General features: G+C 46.1%; 1 protein-coding gene across 1 annotated transcript in view; it reads left to right on the top strand.

Annotated features, from left to right (window-relative positions):
* LOC126481979 (uncharacterized) overlaps positions 1–21561 on the top strand; it is a gene marked incomplete at its 5' end in the record, with an annotated part of 32261 nt that extends 10700 nt beyond the window's left edge. Inside the window, one exon of the mRNA XM_050105944.1 lies at positions 19950–21561. Coding sequence (XP_049961901.1) covers positions 19950–20438 — 489 coding nt within the window. The remainder of the gene's footprint in view (positions 1–19949) is intronic.
* Positions 21562–21870: the final 309 nt, after the last annotated feature.

Genomic DNA, 21870 nt, shown 5'->3' with positions numbered 1-21870 from the left:
GCCCGCCCAGGCGCTGGAGATTGCTGCGTTGCCAGTTGCACACGACGCACGCGCCAATAGGAGCAGCGCCATACTATAGCATAGTTCGCAAGCTTACGTGCAGGGGGGTGCGCGCAGTTCATGAAGTAAAGCCACCACGGCCGCATTAACCCTTTCGCTGCTACAGACGTGCTCCCTGCATTCCGCGCTGTGGGCGATTTTGTCACTGCACTGCTCGCCTATGCAGACACATTGTGTTCCGACTGCTTTGACACTCTTTATCATTAGATTCCACAAAAACTATTTGGCTCAAAAATTAGATTTTTACCTATCTTCTTGACTGATACCTTCCCCCCATAAATGACCTAATTTTGTTTCGATGTTCAACGCAGTTATTACGCAGCATTAAATATAGTAAACCTTTGCACGATATTTTGAAGAGTTTGCAGGGGTAAAAGTCCATAGAGTATACTTTCCGTATGGTCGATTTTAGTTGCCACAATGTTGAGAATGAAATGTGGACAAGATACCTATATATTTCATTTAATTTAAGTACCACATAAGTGTCGTATGTAATATTGAGAAATATTCCACCTTTCGCGACTGTAACAAAAGTTTTACTTACACTGGGCACGTTTGGCTTTATTTTAAAGCACTTCAATCAATCAAAAGGAAGTAGACAAACGCCCGGGTTCCCGGGTTCGATTCCCGGCGGGGTCAGGGATTTTCTCTGCCTCGTGATGGCTGGGTGTTGTGTGCTGTCCTTAGGTTAGTTAGGTTTAAGTAGTTCTAAGTTCTAGGGGACTTATGACCACAGCAGTTGAGTCCCATAGTGCTCAGAGCCATTTTTTTTTTTGAAGTAGACAAAATACATTAAACAAAACGTGGACTTACAAAAACATTAGGACTTGAATATACCGTCTGTCAGTGAAGTGCTCAGAGCTATGTCACATATAATTTTGTGTGTGGCACACACAAACAGCATTTATTTGCTAAAACACTGATGAGCCAACACAAACGTTGAATATTGTGCTACCGCATCACAAAACTACGAAAGGTGACTTGGCAATGGAGGACACAAAATACAGTCCTCTTATGATGCTTCAAAAGAGAGAAACGCGTCTGGTCTAAATAAGTCGCTTATAACAGTTGCAGAAGAGGGATATATTTCAATACCATTGGTAAAACTGCGACTGTGGAACAAAAACAAGAAATAGAACATGAATACCATTGTGTATGTGCCATACCTTTCACCGATGGAAGTGCTTTAAAATAAAGCCAAACGCGCCGTGTGTATATAAAACTTTTATTACAGTCGCGAAAGACAGAATATTTCTCAATATTACATACGACACCTATGTGGTACTTAGATTAAATGAGATATTGTTATACAGTAAATATTATATGAAATTTAGGTATCTTGTCCACATTTCATTCTCAACATTGTGGCAACTAAAATTGACTACTCAGAAAGTATACGCTGTGGACTTTTACCTCTGCAAACTCTTCAAAATTTCGTGCAATGGTTTACTGCATTTAATGCTGCACATCAAAACAAAATTAAGTCATTTATGGGGGGAAAGTATCAGGCAAGAAGACGTGTAAAAATCAAATTTTTTGGCCAAATAGTTTTTGTGAAATCGAATGATAAGTGTATCAAAGCAGTGGGAACACCATGTGTCTGCACAGGCGAGAAGTGCAGTGATGACAAAATCGCGCACAGCGCGGAATGCGGGGAGCACGTGTCTGCAGCAGCGAAAAAGTTAATGAAGAGGCAAAGCACTAGATATTTCATTCAAACGAATAAAATTCGTGAAGTAAGGCACTCCAATATTGTTTTTAAATTAAGAAAATATTAAGCACCGCACAAGGTTTGAACTCATAACCCTTCACTTGGCAGCCCAGCACCTTATCCGTTCCGCTACTTCGGCTCATCGAACAGTGTAACTCCATAAGGACTGTAACACCTCACGCAACTACTTATAAACACTGTTGGTATGACTATGAATTACTCACGCTTCGTCGAAGTACAATAGGAAATAAACAATTACCGCTGTTCTTTATTGCGAAAAAGCAGTTCGTGAGATTGAAACAAACACCTTTCCTTGCTATCGCCTGAATTAGGAGTCTTATTGCTTGTTTGGTTTAATTAATTAATAGAATATGAAGCAATTGGTATAAAGAATGCTTTTTCCAAACTTTCTGTAAAAGAGTCTGCTATCAAGACATTGCTTTTGTTCTATTACTTTATTTATGACTGAACGTTTCTAAAACTGAAGACACTCGTCCGTGCTCTGCACTGCTGTCGAGATCTGGCAACGTCGTTCTCTGTTCATTGGCTGACTGTGTTTTGTGACGTCAGATGCGCAGAACGAACCTAAACTCGGCCGCCAAGATATATGACGCGCACTTTAGTCACACAAGTTCGACACATTACCGTACAACAAGGCACCATCAGAAAGCAAGTGCAAATTGCTGCCCCCCCCCCCCCCACTCCCTTTCCGTTGTATCGTTTGTGTGCATAGAGAATAATAACCAAGCCAGTAAGGATTTCAAATCAAACGAAAATCAGTTTCTAAAGAAAAGTTTCAATGAAATATGTTCCCGAGATATTTCAGTGGCTCGAAGACTGCTTAAGTAAAAGAAGCAGTATGTTGTCCTCGAAGGAGAGTGTTCATCAAAGACAAGGGTATCATCAGGAGTGCTCCAGGGAATGTGATAGGACGTTATTATTTTCTATATACATATGATACGGCGGAAAGGGTGAGCAGCAATTTGCGCTTGTTTCCTGATGCCTTGGTGTACGGTAATGTGTCGAAGTTGTGTGACTGTAAGAGAATACAATATGACAGACAGAATTTCTAGCTGGTGTGATGAATTCAAGGTAGTTCTAAATATAGAAAAATTGTAATTAATGCAGATGAGTAGAACTCACTAACACGTCGGACACTAACCGTCGGACACGGCATTAATATAATCCTCGACGCAGTCACGTTGTTTAAATATCGAAGTGTAACGCTGCAAAGCAATAAGAGGTGGAACCAGCGTGTGAGGACATTAGTAGAAAGGCCGAAAGGTCGACTTCGGCTTATTGGTGGAATTTCAGGAAAATGTGGTTTATCTGTAAAGGGGACCACATATAGGACACTAGTGTGGCCCACTGTTCTAACTTTGCTGTTCTTTGGATTTAGGTGACTGTGGATTTCCAACAGAGAGAGAAACCAAATGCATCTGCCTGCGAGAATACAACATTGGCCCTGTTTTATTATCTTTTTTAAAATGTGCAAAGTGATTAAATCCTGAACTTAACGATTAACTTCTCTAATTAAACGAAGTGATCCCTGTGCGTTAATAATCTGCCTAATAATATGAAATGGTGCCTGTGCGTTGATAATTTTTGCAGCAAACTGATCCTGAAATGAAAATATTTTCCCTCGTAAAGCAATTGCTTGGAAACGCGGTGCTTGCTGCTCTGTGCGTCAGCTGCAAATCTCTAACTACAGCTGCTGAGTTTGGTGCAATGCTCCAGACAACAAGTAAAATATTTTATACACCAAATAAAAATGACTTGGATCGACGATGTGGAGATTGCTCTTTGGCGAAATATTCCTTTAACAAACGGTTTTTAAATTGTCTGATAGTTATTTGCATGAAATGTGTTCCAGCATTCATTAACATTGACAGAAGGTAACATTGATAATAAATCCTCACTCTCACTAATGCTGCACATCATTAATAAGTATGAAAAATATCTTGCTTTGAAAATTACTCAGTCTTTAATGAAAATTCTAAGGTTCCCCGATATGGATGTCTCGTTTAACAATGAATCATAACTACGCAACTGCAGTGCCAATAAATAAAAATATTGGCTTCATTCCTCTTCATACTCTTTTTATCCTAAATCATTAATCAAATTCTTCTCGTCTGTTTCACAAAAGTAAAATAAAAATGATTTTTAGTTGAAGGCAAATGCATTTAACTTCACGTCCACATTGCCACGAACCCTCTGCTCGGCGTGTCTCAGTAATGCCTTACGATAGAACTCCCGCGCTCCTCGCAGCCATGACAAAAACAAGCACATCTTCCAGCGACAACTACTCTGACCAAAGACTGCGCGCGAAAAATAAGCGATTTAAAAGTGCCGCATAGCGTCTGAGACATTCACGGAACGTACTAATTCTAGAAATGCAAATAACAAACTTCCAATAGACCTCACCATGTGCTCATATCTTCGTTAAGTCTGGAGTGGGGCACTGTGTCAAATGGTTTTCCGGAAATCTATAAATATGGAATCTGGCTGTTGCACTTCGTCTATAGCTCGCAGTAAGCCATGTTAGAAAAGGGCAAGCTGATTTTTATACTAGCGGTGCTTTCTAAGACCGCGCTGATCCGTGGGCGTAAGCTTCTCGGTCTCACCAAAATTTACTATATTCGAACTGAGAATACGTTGAAGGATTCTGCAGCAAACCGATGTTAGGGATATCGGTCTGTAATTTTGTGGGTCCGTTCTTTTACCCTTCCTATACAGGGTGGTCCATTGATAGTGACCGGGCCAAATATCTCACAAAAAACTACAAAGAACGAAACTCGTCTAACTCGAAGGGGCAAACCAGATGGCGCTATGGTTGCCCCGCTAGATGGCGCTGCCATAGGTCAAACGGATATCAACTGCGTTTTTTAAAACAGGAACCACCATTTTTATTGCATGTTCGTGTAGTACGTGAAGAAATATGAATGTTTTAGTTGGACCACTTTTTTCGCTTTGCGATAGATGGCGCTGTAATAGTCACAAACATATAAGTACGTCGTATCACGTAACATTCCCCCCAGTGCAGACGGTATTTGCTTCGTTATACATTACCCGTGTTAAAATGGACCATTTACCAATTGCGGAAAAGGTAGATATCGTGTTGATGTATGACTACTGTGATCAATATGCCCAACGAGCGTGAACTATGTATGCTGCTCGGTATCCTGGACGACATCATCCAAGTGTCCGGACCGTTCGTCGGATAGTTATTTCAGGAAACAGGAAGTCTTCAGCCACATGTGAAACGTCAACCACGACCTGCAACAAATGATGATGCCCAAGTAGCAGTTTTAGCTGCTGTTGCGGCTAATCCGCACATCAGTAGCAGACAAATTGCGCGAGAATCGGGAATCTCAAAAACGTCGGTGTTGAGAATGCTACATCAACATCGATTGCACCCGTACCATATTTCTATGCACCAGGAATTGCATGGCGACGACTCTGAACGTAGTGTACAGTTCTGCCGCTGGGCACAAGACAAATTACGGGACGATGACAGATTTTTTGCACGCATTCCATTTAGCGACGAAGCGTTAGTCACCAACAGCGCTAACGTAAACCGGCATAATATGCACTATTGGGCATCGGAAAATCCACGATGACTGCGACAAGTGGAACATCAGCGACCTTCGCGGGTTAATGTATGGTGCGACATTATGGGAGGAAGGATAAATGGCCCCCATTTTATCGATGGCAGTCTAAATGGTGCAATGTATGCTTATTTCCTACGTAATGTTCTACCGATGTTACTACAAGATGTTTCACTGCATGACAGAATGGCGATGTACTTCCAACATGATGGATGTCCGGCACATAGCTCGCGTGCGGTTGAAGCGGTATTGAATAGCACATTTCATGACAGGTGGGTTGGTCGTCGAAGCACCATACCATGGCCCGCGCGTTCACCGGATCTGACGTCCCCGGATTTCTTTCTGTGGGGAAAGTTGAAGGGTATTTGCCATCATGATCCACCGACAACACTTGACAACATGCGTCAGCGCGTTGTCAATGCATGTGCGAACATTACGAAAGACGAACTACTAGCTGTTGAGAGGAATGTCATTACACGTATTGTCAAATGCATTGAGGTTGACTGACATCAATTTGAGCATTTATTGCATTAACGTGGTATTTATAGGTAATCACGCTGTAACAGCATGCGTTCTCAGAAATAAATTCACAAAGGTAGATGTATCACATTGGAACAACCGAAATAAAATGTTCAAACGTGCCTACGTTCTGTATTTTAATTTAAAAAACCTACCTGTTACCAACTGTTTGTCTAAAGTTTTGAGCTATATGTTTGTGACTATTACAGCGCCATTTATCACAAAGCGAAAAAAGTGGTCCAACTACATATTTGGAGATGGGCAAACTCTTTCAACCTTGGGAACTAGCTCACTGGTGATCGCTCTTTTTTGGGAACCGTTCATTTTTACTCGTTGACCGTTCATTGTGCTTGGTATACGGTTCTTATGAAAAATTGAAAATTAGTAGCATAGGTGACTGAAGATGGATGGCGCCAATAGGGGGACTTGCCTCCACCCTGGAGTACAGAGTTTTTATTCATAACAGAATCCTCACACACTTGCAATTTTCGTGATTCTGCAAAACATCTCGTTTAGCCAACTGTAGCGGTATCTGGCTGATCGCAGTGAAATAGACTGCTCGCCAGTTACGCACGATTTGTTGACCGCTACGAGCGGAATAGATAAATATGTAATAATTAGTTAGTGAAGAAATAACAAATAAGCTAATGCAAACAATTTCGAAACAACAGATGACGATTGGTAAGGTACAATGAGCAGTCTAGTACTTGCGGCTGATTTTTAGTGCGCCAGTGAAATATTGTAGGAGTAATCATATTCTCTTTACGAAATGTGACACCATACACTCAGTTACGAAGCCCGGGCTTCATTCGGTTGTAAGTCGGGTCTTCCTTCCATAACAATGAACATGCACTTTTAACTTGGATCAAAAAAACACGGAAAAATGGCCATTCGCGTGTGCCGTGCCGACGTCCTTTGCATGTGTAATAACAAAAAAATTTGCTTTTTACAAGTATTTCTTCTGCTGTTTATCGAAATGAAGTAAGCTGATATGCAGTTTTGTTACCTGATAGATATATATAATACATACCACGTAATTTTTATGTAGTTTAATTATAAAATACATTTTAATTACCGGTCGTGAACGCTGAATAGAATAGGAAAATAACCAGAAGTTCAGATTTCGAAAAAGGTTTGAAACAGATCTAGAATGGGCGCGCGAAGCGAACGAAACGAAGAACAACAACTCGATACTGAACTATGAGCAGTCGCCAGTGGAACTGCGGCGACTGGCCACGCGAAGGAAGAGTCCGGTCGACCGAGACCGAGACAGGCGGAACGGGACTGAGGCTATGAACGAGAGCGACCGCTTCCCGTTCCCGGGAACTATAAGTAGAAAGCCGCACCCGAAGTGAACTATGAAGGACCGGTCCTTAGAATTCGTTCCTCGCTCTTTCCGTACATCTTGGTGAACCATTCCTTTAGACCCGTTAGTTCGCGAACAACCCATCTCTATTCATATTTCTTTACGTACTGCACGAATATGTAATAAACGGGGGTTCATATTTTAAAAAACGCAGTTGATATGCGTTTGATCTATTGCAGCGCCATCTAGCGGGCTAACCATAGCACCATCTGGTTTCCCCCTTCAAGCTAGACAGTTTCGTTCTTTGTAGTCTTTTCGTTTGATGCTTATTTCGTGAGATATTTGGCCCGGTCACTATCAATGGACCACCTTGTATGCAGGAGTCACCTGCGCTTCTTTCCAGTCGCTTAGCACTTTGCGCTGGGCGAGGGATTCACGATAAATGCAAACTAAGTAAGGGACCAGTGCTGCAGAGTACTACTGATTGGAGAACAGACAAAACTAGTCTGCTCCAATTTTATGATACTTTTGTACTACCTTGGATGTGTGGTATACTGTCTGCCAGACTCATATCTTCAAATATTAAACGCTGTGCACGAAAACTGTATAGGCCCTAAAGGCTAAGAGCTCTGAAGAGGAGCCCAATCTCAGCCTTTCTGCTGAGGCTGGTAAGCTGGTACTGTCCATTGGGAGCCATCTGCTTATGTTGCGATAAGCATAGAACATGCACTTTTGACTCTCTCCTTGTCCGAGATTGTGTGACGTAATTCAACTCGTGTAATGTGCTTTCATTTAAAAAAAGTAAAGTAGCATTCAAAAGAAAATATCAAGTCTAGTGCGTTTGCCCGTATCACGTAATTTTAGTAGCTTATCTATTCTTTCCAAATATACACGGATTACGTTTGCTTATGCTGAGAATCAGTTGCCAGTCTTGCCACCAACGCCTGGCTAAAAGATCATCTCGCATTTCGCAACAGTTTTTTAATCACTTGACCCACCTCCGTAGCGCACTAACGTGTTCCAAACTTACAAACTACGCACCTTGCTGAATTACCACTCCTGAAAGAAGCGCTGTTCCAGAGAAATGGCTTAGCCATTATTTGAGGCAACATTTCTTGAACGTATCGTTTATTCTGTAGCGCAATTGGCGCTATTCTGAAACTTTCTATCCAATTAAAATTGTGTGCCGGACTAGGACTCGACACAGTATCTCGCTTTTGTGCTCTTCCAGCAACTAATTGCTGACACAAAAAAAAAACAATTTACTCGATTGCTGAATTTCTCAGCATAAATGAACATGCTGCATATTTTGTTTTACCAAGAGGCCTTTTGAGTCTCGGCATAAATATAAATTCTCATGCCTGTTGTGAGATGCATAATATTTATTTTCATGTAGCAAGAAGTTGCGTAAGTCTATATGGAAATTAACAGGAATTTATTATATTACACTCCTCTATATTCGTTTTCGTAAATTTAGTAAAAGATTCATTATAAGTACTCTGACTAGACTACTATTGGGATGATGAACGAGACTCGTAATAAAATACAGATATTTCAATAAGATTCATCTGATTTTCCAAGGCTCCATCTTCTACAGCGATGGAGACAAACTTTCGATAATTTTAAATCTTTACCCATGCAAAAGATACTGTTTTGTGAAACTGGATGAATCTTTGTGAAACACCATCTAGGAATCAAATATCGATACAAAATTTAAGACTGACCCTCACAATTTCAGTTCTGGCAATAGCCCTCACCAACTGTCCGAAGATTACAGAAGCCGTGCGCGTACTTGCTAAGACTAATACAAACACAATATTTTAGATTAGAGTCCAAGGCCCAGCACACAATACTAAACCTACCAGAAAGTTCAACAGCCCATATTCCGCTGCAAAATGAAAGATTGATCCAGGAAACAGCACCCAATGTTGTGGCCACGGCATTTTTCCAGTATCTTTCTCACTTCAGGAGTGCTAGTCCAGTGGAGTATGCATAATTGGTCTGTAGCCATTTGAGAAGTAGAAATGAGGAACTGGTAGAAATGACGTTGCTAGTATCAGTCACAAGTCACAGCTGTAGACACTGTTGTCCAAAATGAAAGCAACAAACAGCTATTTTCCCGTCCTGTGTCTAATTCACTACATAATCATACAGACGGTCAACAGATGCCCGTACTGTCGTGTTCTGCACGGAAGATGACATTCCGTTCAACGCACAACCACGCCAACGATGACATCAGGGCACCTATCAAACGGCGTGGTGTTTGCCGGGTAGTCCCACATCCACAATCGCTGTGTACAATCACACAGTACGGCACAGAAGACGCCTACCCACCCTCTACGTTGGAGGACCGTAGGAAGAATGGAAGCAGGATAGTCGCAAACTGGTGTAGCCCGATGGCTTAATGTGAATCTTTCTACTGTTTCTTGGATGTAGCGACAGTTTAGAGGGGCCAAAACGGTGTCCCAAAGACCAGTGCACAGCCGACCACGTGTGACATCAAAAAGAGAACCGTTACACGGCTGTAAGGGCACGACGTTACCGCGTTAGTACAGCACGGCAACTGGCATCTGATATCGCAGCATCCACTGGGCGTGTTATATCTAGCCGAACGGTGTGCAGAAGGCTTCGGCAGAGTGGAATATGTCTGAAAACTGCTGCATGTGTACCTCTGACGCACGCGGCTTCACAGAAGGAAACGACTGGAGTGAAGTCATCAAAACGCCACCTGGACGTCGAACAGTGGGAAAATTTTCGTTTCACAGACGAGTCCCGATTTGGCCCGGAGAGTGACTCTCGACAGATTCGCACCTGAGGGAACATAGAACACTTCGGGAACCGACATTTGAGTAGGATCCCTGATGGTCTGGGTGGAGATTATGTTGACTACTCGAACACCTCTTCATGAAATTGTACTGTTGAATCGTCAAGGTTTAACTGCCGTAAGGTATCGCGACGAGATCTTGAGACCTCATGTGCGGTGGTTGTGAGGTGCTGCGGGCCCCGACTTCGTGCTGATGGACGATAATGCTAGACGGGTTGATGTTTTCTTGGAAACGGAAGATACTGCACGCATAGCGTGGCCTGCCCGCTCTGTCCGTTTGAATTCCATGAGCACATCTGGGATGCACTAGGGAGACGGGTTGCATCACGTTAGCATCCACTAACCACTCTTCAAGACTTCTGAGCAGCTCTGCAGGAATAATTGGTATTGCTGTCTCAACATAAGATTCATATCATTCCCATCATGCTCCGTCGTTGTCAGGCCTGTATGGCTGCCAGAGGTGGCCACACACTATACTGAGCACATTAACCAGTGTTCGGAATGTGTGCAAGTTTCCCACAAAAAGCCACATGATCGGCGACTGGGTCTGGGTGGCTGTAATACGCCCGGGAGTACAATTGGGTGGGGAAATTCTTTTAAACTGTTTCGGACCGTTGCTTGACCGTGCGTCCTGTCCACACCACGTACCTGATAATCCCGCGGCGGTCGTATTGTCCTGCTCCACACTGCTGTTGGCTTGCCTGAAATTATCTATCGAAATATGAAGGCGAGTAAGGGGAGCCACTCAACGTTAACAACACTGTTCTACGTCTGGTATGAATATCTATATTCTGACACGATATGGAAATCACAGGTTGCACGGTTTACACTCTAAGTAGCAAATGACAGTCCTGATGATTATCTGCCCGCAATATCATTCTGACGAGCGTACAAGTAACCGACACGACGCGGGTGATTGTTGATGATGCGGAAGCAGAATGATGGCACGAAAGTTCTTACGCTCGTCACACATACAGATATCTGCTAATAGTCCTCCTTGTCACTAGTAATGATATAACACTGCTCTAAAGTTAATTTTTCAGTCCTTAGTTCTCACTTGTACGAGCGTGCGCGTAATTGTCGTGGCGCGGCTGATTGTTGATAATGCGGAAACACGATGATGGAACGCACGTCCTCGCGCTCGCTACAAGACACTGGCACTTAAATGCTCTCTTTTGTGGTAAATAGTATTACTGATTCACATTAGTTCATTCTTGGAGACCGAACACGGCGCGGATGGTTGATACAGTACGGTAAGACACGCAATGAGAGGATACACAAATACGTTATCAGCAGCACTGCACAGTTTTAAATTACTTCTTGATCGCACTTTCCTCTGAATCGTTTACTTATTTTATCACTTTACTGTAATAGCAATTGTAGCAACACCTCAACTTCCAAACTAACAGTATCTCACATGCAGAGCTACACACTACACAACGTAACAGTTCCATATCCCGCGCTCGACTCTGCAGACGCGGCTACCCGCAAAGATACTCCACAACTAAGCCAGCGACCCCCCTGCGGGTCCGGGGATTAGAATAGGCCCGCGGTATTCTTGCCTGTCGTACGAGGCGACTAAAAGGAGTTTCAACCGTTTCGGCCTTCCATTTGATGGTCCCCCTTGGGGTTTGACCTCCATTTTTCAAAATTCTACAGAAGTACGAGCCTTTTGGGGAAGGACACCTTACATGGTGTACCACTGGTCCTAAGTGCACTAAGACCTTGGCACTCAGCATTGCACTGGCGTTGTAACCATACCCACTATTCCTCAAATTGGGCCTCAACGCGTGATGGGTTGTCCAAGTTACGCCCATCGTGCATCTCCATCTGCACCAGCGATCATGATGGACTTTCCATGGCACCAGAAATCCAGCACGGTAGCCAGCCCGTTGTGGTGGGGTCGTCATGTACCCCCTAGGTTGTAGCCCCCTGACAACACAGGGATCGTACTGCCGCTACCTGAGCTGCACCCTCCCCACGTCGGCCAAGGAGTTGATGCCCGTCTCCTTGGGGCATCAGGACTCCCGGCAATGGTCATCCTGCCAGGTGGCCCTTGCTGCGGCTGGGTGGCGCCCGTGGGGAGAGCCCCTGGTCGGAGTGGGTGGTATCGGGGCGGACGTTTCGCAGATGAAACGTCAACATGTATCAGGTCGCTCTGTGGCCGAGTCTTTCAAAAGAAAAGGTACCGTTTCTAGTTCTGGTTCTCCTGCCCTTTCCCCCTTGGCCACTCCATGGGAGGAGGGACAAGCCCGCCGGCTTGGGACGAAGTACTTCCCCCGCTATTTGGTCTGTTCTCGAACCGATGGGGGGACGTTCGCCACCTCCAAGCCCATGTTCTTTGTTCAGCACATTGAGGACGTCTTCGGGGAAATCGAGGCTCTCAGCAAGATGCGTTCAGGGTCCGTTCTTCTCAAGACCACCTCCGCCACACAGTCGGCGGCGCTCCAGGCGTGCGACCGCCTAGGGGACATCCCAGTATCCATTGTCCCACATCTGGCACTAAATAGGACGCAGGGGGTTATTTTTCATCGTGACCTCCTGCTACAATCTGATGAGGAGCTCAGGGCCAACCTGGAGCGCCGAGGCGTGCATTTCGTCCGGCGAGTCCAGCGCGGCCCCAAAGACCGTCACATCGACACCGGGGCCTTTATCCTCGCCTTCGAGGGGGACGTTCTCCCAGAGAAGGTAAAGGTGATGTGCTACCGGTGTGACGTGCCCCCTTACGTCCCGCCTCCTATGCGCTGTTTTAGGTGTTTGCGCTTTGGGCACATGTCATCACGGTGTGAGGCTGAGCCCCTTTGTGGCGATTGTGGACGTCCTCTTCGTGAGGAACATACATGCACCCCACCACCTCGGTGCGTTAATTGTCCTGGCGTCCACTCGCCTAGGTCCTCAGAATGCCCCGCATATCAGAAGGAGAAGAAGATACAAGAAATCAAAACTTTGGATCGGCTCTCTTATTCTGAGGCCCGGAAGAAGTACGACCGCCTCCATCCTGTGTCATTGACCACTTCGTTCGCCTCAGTTGTGTCCACTCCTTCTGCGGTATCCTCACCCCTATCCTGTCCTCCCTCCGCCTCCTCCGCCCATCAGGGGGCTCTGCCTCCGCCTCCCAAATCCCTCCCTTCCAAATCATCCTCCCCCGTGGCCCCCACCCCCTCTGCCCCAGGGGCCACCCTTCCTCCTCCTCCTCCTCCTCCTCCTCCTCCTCCTCCTCCTCCTCCTCCTCCTCCTCCTCCTCCCCCCCCCCACGCCACCTGAGAAGCGATCCTCTTCTCAGGCGTCCATCGGGGCAACGTTCCGGACCCCAGCTTCCGAGGTCCGGCGTTCCAAAACGGACCCCGCGCGTGAGGACCTTCTTCGGGTCCAGCCCACCATCCCTGTGCCTCCTCGGCCTTCCAAGAAGGCCTCCAAGAAGAAGTCTCTATCCCCCTCTCCACCCCGGCGCGTTTCGTCTGACGCTCCATTCGTGAGTCGCTGCTCCCGGCCGTCCTCAGTTTCGCCGGGACGCTCTGCTGCCAGGCGCTCCGCCGGCCTTTCGTCGGCAAATGATGCGGCCCCTCCTACACAACCAGGGACAGCGGCCGCAGCTGGCGACGACTCGATGGAACCGGATCCGCCTCCCGTCGGTTGTAGCGTTGTTCCCTCACAACCTGGCCCTCCGCGGCCGTCGAGGTGACCAGCTCTTCCCCTGTCTCGTTCCCCCAACCTTTTGACTAGCGATGGCGTTGTTTCATTGGAACATAAGAGGTATTCGATCTAATCGGGAGGAATTACAACTGCTCCTCCGCCTGCACTGTCCGCTCGTCCTTGGTCTCCAGGAAACCAAGTTGCGCCCGACTGACCGTATTGCTTTTACTCACTATACCTCGGAGCGGTATGACCTCACCCCTGTGGACGGTATCCCAGCTCATGGTGGGGTCATGTTGCTCGTTCGGGACGATGTTCACTACCATCCCATCCCATGGACCACCCCACTCCAAGCAATAGCTGTCCGCATTACTCTTTCTGCTTTTACTTTCTCAGTTTGTACCATCTACACTCCACCGTCATCTGCTGTTAGTCGGGCTGACATGATGCACCTGATCGTTCAGCTTCCCCCGCCGTTCTTATTGTTTGGCGACTTCAATGCCCATCATCCCCTTTGGGGCTCTCCTGCATCCTGTCCAAGACGCTCACTCTTGGCGGATGTCTTCAACCATCTCAATCTTGTCTGCCTCAATACCGGCGCCCCGACTTTCCTCTCGTACTCTACTCATACCTACTCCCACTTGGATCTCTCGATCTGTTCTACCACTCTTGTCCGTCGGTTCGAGTGGTATGTCCTTTCTGACACCTATTCGAGCGACCACTTCCCCTGTGTCGTTCGTCTCCTGCACCACACCCCATCCCCACGTCCTTCGAGCTGGAACATACTGAAAGCTGACTGGGGACTTTACTCCTCCCTGGCGACCTTTCCGGACCACGATTTTCCCAGTTGTGACAGTCAGGTCGAATACCTCACGGCTGTTATCATCAATGCTGCCGAACGTTCCATTCCTCGTACTACTACTTCTTCTTCACGTCACGTTTCCGTCCCCTGGTGGAACGAGGCTTGTAGGGACGCTATCCGTGCTCGACGACGTGCTTTACGCACCTTTCGCCGCCATCCTATGTTGGCGAATTCTATTGAATACAAACGACTCCGAGCGCAAAGCCGTAGAGTCATCAAAGACAGCAAAAAAGCTTGTTGGGCCTCTTTCACCAGCTCCTTTAACAGTTTTACTCCCTCTTCCGTCGTTTGGGGTAGTCTGCGCCGGCTGTCGGGCATTAAGGCCCACTCCTCAGTACCTGGCCTGACCTCGGGTAATGAGGTCCTCGTTGATCCTGTGGCTGTCTCCAACGCCTTTGGCCGCTTTTTCGCGGAGGTTTCAAGCTCTGCCCATTACCATCCTGCCTTCCTTCCCAGGAAAGAGGCAGAAGAGGCTCGGTGACCTTCCTTCCACTCGCTGAATCTGGAAACTTATAATGCCCCCGTTACTATGCGGGAACTCGAATGTGCGCTTGCACTGTCCCGGTCCTCTGCTCCGGGGCCAGATGCCATTCACGTTCAGATGCTGACACACCTTTCTCCGGCGGGCAAAAGCTTCCTTCTTCGTACCTACAATCGCGTCTGGACCGAAGGTCAAGTCCCCATGCGTTGGCGTGACGCCGTTGTTGTTCCTATACCCAAACCCGGGAAGGATAGACACCTTCCTTCTAGTTACCGCCCCATTTCTCTTACAAGCTGTGTCTGTAAGGTGATGGAGCGCATGGTTAATGCTCGGTTAGTCTGGATTCTTGAATCTCGACGACTACTTACTAATGTCCAATGCGGCTTTCGTCGCCGCCGCTCTGCTGTTGACCACCTTGTGACCTTGTCGACATTCATCATGAACAACTTTTTGCGAAGGCGCCAAACGGTAGCCGTGTTCTTCGACTTGGAGAAGGCTTATGATACCTGTTGGAGAGGAGGTATCCTCCGCACTATGCACAGGTGGGGCCTACGCGGTCGCCTGCCCCTTTTTATTGATTCCTTTTTAATGGAACGAAAGTTTAGGGTACGTGTGGGTTCCGTATTGTCCGACGTCTTCCTCCAGGAGAACGGAGTGCCTCAGGGCTCCGTCTTGAGCGTAGCCCTTTTTGCCATCGCGATCAATCCAATTATGGATTGCATTCCACCTAATGTCTCAGGCTCTCTCTTTGTCGATGACTTCGCGATCTACTGCAGTGCCCAGAGAACATGCCTCCTGGAGCGCTGCCTTCAGCGTTGTCTAGACAGCCTCTACTCTTGGAGCGTGGCAAATGGCTTCCAGTTCTCTGAAGAGAAGACGGTTTGTATCAACTTTTGGCGATATAAAGCGTTCCTTCCGCCATCCTTACATCTCGGTCCCGTTGTTCTCCCATTCGTGGACACAACTAAGTTTCTAGAGCTCACGTTGGACAGGAAACTGTGTTGGTCTCCACATGTCTCTTATTTGGCGGCCCGTTGTACACGTTCCCTTAATGTCCTCAGAGTTCTTAGCGGTTCATCTTGGGGAGAGGATCGCACTGTCCTGCTTCGCTTGTATCGGTCCATAGTCCGATCGAAGCTGGATTATGGGAGCTTCGTCTACTCGTCCGCTCGGCCCTCCCTCTTACACCGGCTCAACTCCATCCACCATCGGGGGATACGTCTTGCGACCGGAGCCTTCTACACTAGTCCTGTCGAGAGTCTTTATGCTGAAGCTGCCGAGTTACCATTGACCTACCGGCGCGACGTACTGCTGTGTCGGTATGCCTGCCGGCTGTTGTCTATGCCCGACCACCCCTCTTACGAGTCCTTCTTCGCCGATTCTCTCGACTGTCAGTACGGGTTGTATGTGTCTGCCCTGCTGCCCCCCGGAGTCCGCTTCCGTCGCCTGCTTCGACAATTGGATTTTGCCCTCCCTACCACCTTCAGAGAGGGTAAGAGCCCGACACCACCTTGGCTCCAGGCTCCGGTTCCTATTTATCTCGACCTCAGCTCACTCCCGAAGGAGGGTACTCCGGCTTCAGTGTATTGCTCACGGTTTGTCGAACTTCGTGCTCGACTTGCCGGTCACACCTTTATTTACACCGATGGCTCCAAAACTGACGACGGTGTCGGCTGTGCCTTTGTCTTCGGGGCCGCCACCTTTAAATACCGGCTCCTCGACCAATGTTCCAGCTTTACGGGCGAGCTTTTTGCTCTCCATCAGGCCGTTCAGTATGCCCGCCGCCACCGCCATTCATCGTATGTACTCTGCTCTGACTCACTCGGTGCTCTTCAGAGCCTTGGAGCTCCCAATCCGGTCCATCCCTTGATTCAATGGATACAGCAGTCCCTCCATTCTTTCGCTGATAATGGTGGTTCTGTCAGCTTTCTGTGGGTTCCCAGACATGTAGGAGTGCCTGGGAATGAGGCTGCGGATGCTGCAGCCAAGGCTGCAGTCGTCCTGCCTCAGCCAGCCTCCCATTGTGTCCCGTCATCTGACGTTCGTGGGGATGTATGTAAGAGGCTTGTGTCGTTGTGGTGGGATGCTTGGTCATCCCTCCAAGGAAACAAGCTCCGGGCAGTAAAACCGCTCCCAACTGCTTGGACAACATCCTCCCGACCATCTCGGCTCCAGGAGGTCCTTCTGACCAGGTTGCGGATTGGGCATTGCCGGTTTAGCCACCGCTACCTGCTCTCCGGTGACCCAGCCCCGCAGTGCCCTTGTGGTCAGGCATTAACAGTGCGCCATGTTTCATTGTCGTGTCCCCGTTTTAGTCAATTTCGTGTTATCCTGTCCCTGCCATCTACTTTACCGGATGTTTTAGCTGATGACGCTCGAGCAGCTGCTCGTATTCTGCGTTTTATAACTTTAACTGGCTTGTCCAAAGACATTTAACCTTTTTACTTATTTTATCTGCATCTTTGTCAGGTCCTTCTGATGTCCCCCCATCCCCTTGAGTTTTAGCAGATTCCATGTGCTCTAACACCAGTGACTGGGCGCTAATGACCTCAGCAGTTGAGCGCCCTTAAAGCCTACCCAACAAAAATAATAAGCCAGCGATATGACAGTACGCCTTCGATCATAAATATAATAGACTGGACCTGACGTCATTTTCGTGGCTCCAACATCTCTGGGCTCAAGTCCCGTGAATGTTGACAAAACATGGTTGTTTCGTGTTGCGCTTATGGCTGTACTCAGCGTTTTGTCTGGGGAAATGGCATTACATTTCACGTGTAAATGTTTCTATGATAGTGCAGGTGCGTTTATTGAAATCTGCTGAATTGACTTTTATATGTTTTTTTACACTTGAAATAGAGTATCACGTAAATTAGTGTTGAAAGTGATGCCTGTAAAGTCAGACTCATATTACATTTTGGAAAGTATCTGCGATAATTCGGTTACAGAAGTATAACTGTTTCTTGTTCCTACTCATAGGTTCCCTAAGGATGAAAAAAAACTGAAGGCAGCTTTGGATGCAGGGCCTGAAACAGAAAAACTTCAAAGTCTCACCTTTCATCTAAAGTATCATTTTTTAAAAACTGACAGTTTCTACTTTTGTAAAAATAGTAGAAACTGAACCTTTGAAGTGCACCTAAAATTGATACTCTAAAATGGACCTGCTCCTAAAGTCGACAATTTTGGCACCTATAGTAGACATAATTCCCATATCCCATTTTCTAAGTGACTAGAGCTCAAAACGAGGCGAATCCAATGTTTAAAGTTTTGACACGAGCCCATTCTTTTGTTTAAAAGAATTTTAACGACATTTTACTTTAATTGATAGTTTATAGTAATTTCGTCTCGCTGCCCACCAGAATGGCGTTCGATGTATTTGCTAGATTTTATAAATGGTACTGTGAACAAATCCAGATCAAAATGTGGTTCTGGCATAATTTTTCGCAAATAAAAAAGTAATTTTTGTTGGAAGCGTTTCGCAGTCAATTGAGAAATGAGAAAATACGATACAAACATAGGATGGCAGACCGCTGATTTGAAATCCCGCCACATTTTGCCAACAGTCACGTGGATTATGTTGGAGCCACACCAGCCCTATAGCTTCTGCACAGCAAGGCCAGTCTACTAAAGTGCGCGTCATTTATGACGGCGGCCGAGTTTAGGTTCGTTCTGCACGTCTGACGTCACAAAACAGTCAGCCAATGAACAAAGAACGACGTTGCCAGAGTTCGACTGCAGTGCAGAGCACGGACGCGTGTCTTCAGTTTTAGAAACGTTCAGTCATAAATAAAGTAATTGAACAAAAGCAATGTCTTGACAGCAGACTTTCTTTTATAGGAAGTTTGGAAAAAGCATTCTTTATACCAACTGCTTCATATTCCATTAATTAATTAAAACAAACAAGCAATAAGCCTCCTAATTCTGGTGATAGCAAGGAAATGTGTTTGTATCATTCTCACTAACCGCTTTTTCGCAATAAAGAACAGCGGTAATTGTTTATTTCCTATTGTACTTCGACGAAACGTGAGTAATTGATAATCATCCCAACAGTGTTTGTCGGTATTTTGCGTGAAATTTTAAAGTCCTCCAGGAGATGTATTGGACGACAAGCTGCGTTAGCGTAATGGTTAAAGTATGTGGCTGCTAAGCGAAAGGTTCGAAGTTCAAACCTTGATCGGTGCTTTTTTCTTTATTTAAAAACAATATCGAAGTGTCTTACTTCATGAATTTTATTCGTTTGAATGTAATTTTTTGAAATTTCTAGTGGCTACTAAAATCGACCATACAGAAAGTATAACCTATGGACTTTCACCTCTGCAAACTCTTCAAAATTTCGTGCAGTGGTTTACTACATCTAATGCTGCACAATAACTGCGTTGAACATTGAAACAAAATTGTCATTTATGGGGGGAAGGTATCAGTCAAGAAGATGTGTAAAAATCAAATTTTTGGGCCAAATGGTTTTTGTGAAATCTAATGATAGTGTGTCAAAGCAGTCGAAACACCAGGTGTCTGCACAGGCGAGCAGTGCATGACGACAAAATCGCGCACATCGCGGAATGCGGGGAGCAAGTCTCTGTAGCAGAGAAAGGGTTAATGCGGCAGTGGTGGCATTACTTCATAAACTGCGCGCTCCCTCCTAAACGTAAGTTTGCGAACTGTACTATGGCGCTGCTTCTCTTGGCGCGTGCAATTGGCAACGCAGCAATCTCCCGCGCTCTGGGCGGGCATGCGCGAACCGCCAAGATAAAAGAATTGAACTATAGTGTCTATGGTCGAAGAAGTACGCTCACATGGTCGCGAGGGGTGGGGGTGGGGAGGGGGAGAGTCTGCTCGGTTAGGCGGGTCTCACTCTAATCTAGCAGAATGTTTGAAAAACAGCATTTGTAAGATTAATTTTTGAACTGTCCTATGATCCAGCATCAGCCGTGTCCTCGTTTGTCCGCAGGCTGACACGAGCGGCCTGGACCTGATAGAGCTGGGCGAGAACGTGGTGCGCGCGCAGCAGCGGCAGCAGCACCCACCGCGCACGCCGTCCAGTTTGGCGGCGAGCAGCACACCCAGCGTGCTCGAGGTCGACACCGAGACGCTCAGCAAGGACGGCGCCGGCTCGCCCACCATCTCGCTGCACCCGCCGCCCACCTACGAGTCCATCTTCGGCTGCTTCGACATGGCGGACCTGCCACCCTCCTACGACGAGATCCTCCGCCAGATCGAGATGCGCGAGTTTCGCGTCGCTAGCAGAGGCGGCGGCAGCAGCGACGGCGGAGGCGGCGATGGCGACACCGGAGGTGGCGGCGAAGAGGAGTGCCTGGCACCTAACGGCCCCCCGCCGGAGGCTGACAGCCTCCAGCCGGAGGCGCAGCCGCTCACTGCGACGATAGCGGAGGCAGAGGAAGATTACGAGCCGGGCGACATACGAGAGAGCAGGGTGTAGCGCGCGAGCTCCCACCGCTCGAGACAGTTTCTTGATGCACCGACAGGTGTCTGCAGGATTTTAAGGACGTTTCCAGTTGACGCATATCCGTTTATCGCATTTTGTGCAGACAATATTGTAGAATGGTAGCCGAACGTATATTTTGTATTTATTGAGACCACGCTTCGACGGTTACTTCAGGTCTGCATCCGCAGCTTTCTCGCTCATAATGTTGTCTTACCTTTCTTTTCGGCGCCTCAACGGTTCTTTGCGTTTCGTACGAGACGGCAGAAAACAGTGGCGGAATATCGGACTGTAACAGTCTCTGAGAAAACAGAGTACAACGATCGCGCAGAGTCTCAGATAGTACAGTAGTTTGTAGCTTAAATAAACGCTCAACAACGAACGTGATGTTCGCAAAATCGTACAATATTTTCCATACGTAGGAAGATTTTTTATTATGTACTGAATACACAAAACATTTCACAAGTTTCAGTGTTTAAAATAAAATCCTCTCAATGGGTTTATCAATATTGTACAAAATAATTATGAATTGCGAAGTAGAGAGATGGATTACTTTTATCGAAAATTACATAAAACATGAATTTATTCGTAAGTTTCTAACTGCTAATTAAGAACGTTGGATCTCTTATTTTCAGTAGTATTTGTTCCGATCCAAACTTGCGCAGAAATGACTTATTTCTTAATGAAATATTAAGACATACAAAACCGTGAGAGCGAGTGTACACAATTATTATTTAAATTTCGACAAAAGTTTTTGTCGCTCTCGCTTTGCCCTTTCACTTCTCCGGTACAATTTCTGATATTCAAACATACATTACTGTCATGAAACTGTAATTACTATAACATTTGTCCAAATTCTAAATGTCGGAAGATATCTTTTGTCTTCTACGAATTGATTGTACAGCACTTAGATAAGACGATCGCTTGAAGATTCAAGCATACTGTAAGCTTTTGCAATTTCTCTGTAAAAACTCTTTTTTTTCATTGTCCGATAAAATGTATATCATGCTGAAACACGCATTGTAAATCTAAACAAAAAACTGGAATTTTCAAACAAATTATATGGTAATCTAGGTAATATGGCACTTAAACGAATAAAAATCTAGTCCAGTAATTGTCATTATTTGTATAAATTATGTCAGGATGCAAAATTCAGTTGCTGCATTCTCGTCATGGCGAAGGATACCATTGGCATGTCAGTGAGAAGCAATTTCATAGCAACTAAGAGGATGCAAGTCAGTGAACAGACCTTTTCGTGGTTTATGCTGATACCATGTACCGATTTATTACTGCATTATGCACCTCTAAATCTTCAACAAACAGGAGTACCAATATATTAGTAGAGCGATCACACGATATGCTGTGGTTCAAATTGTGAAGAAATTCTTCTGAAAACAGTGCCATGTTCCTCACACAAGGCAAACAATGA

This window comes from Schistocerca serialis, chromosome 5, assembly GCF_023864345.2.
Source record: "Schistocerca serialis cubense isolate TAMUIC-IGC-003099 chromosome 5, iqSchSeri2.2, whole genome shotgun sequence".
NCBI lineage: Eukaryota > Metazoa > Arthropoda > Insecta > Orthoptera > Acrididae > Schistocerca > Schistocerca serialis.
The sequence above is the reverse complement of the archived record's forward strand: the minus strand, read 5'-3'. Positions and strand labels throughout refer to the sequence as shown.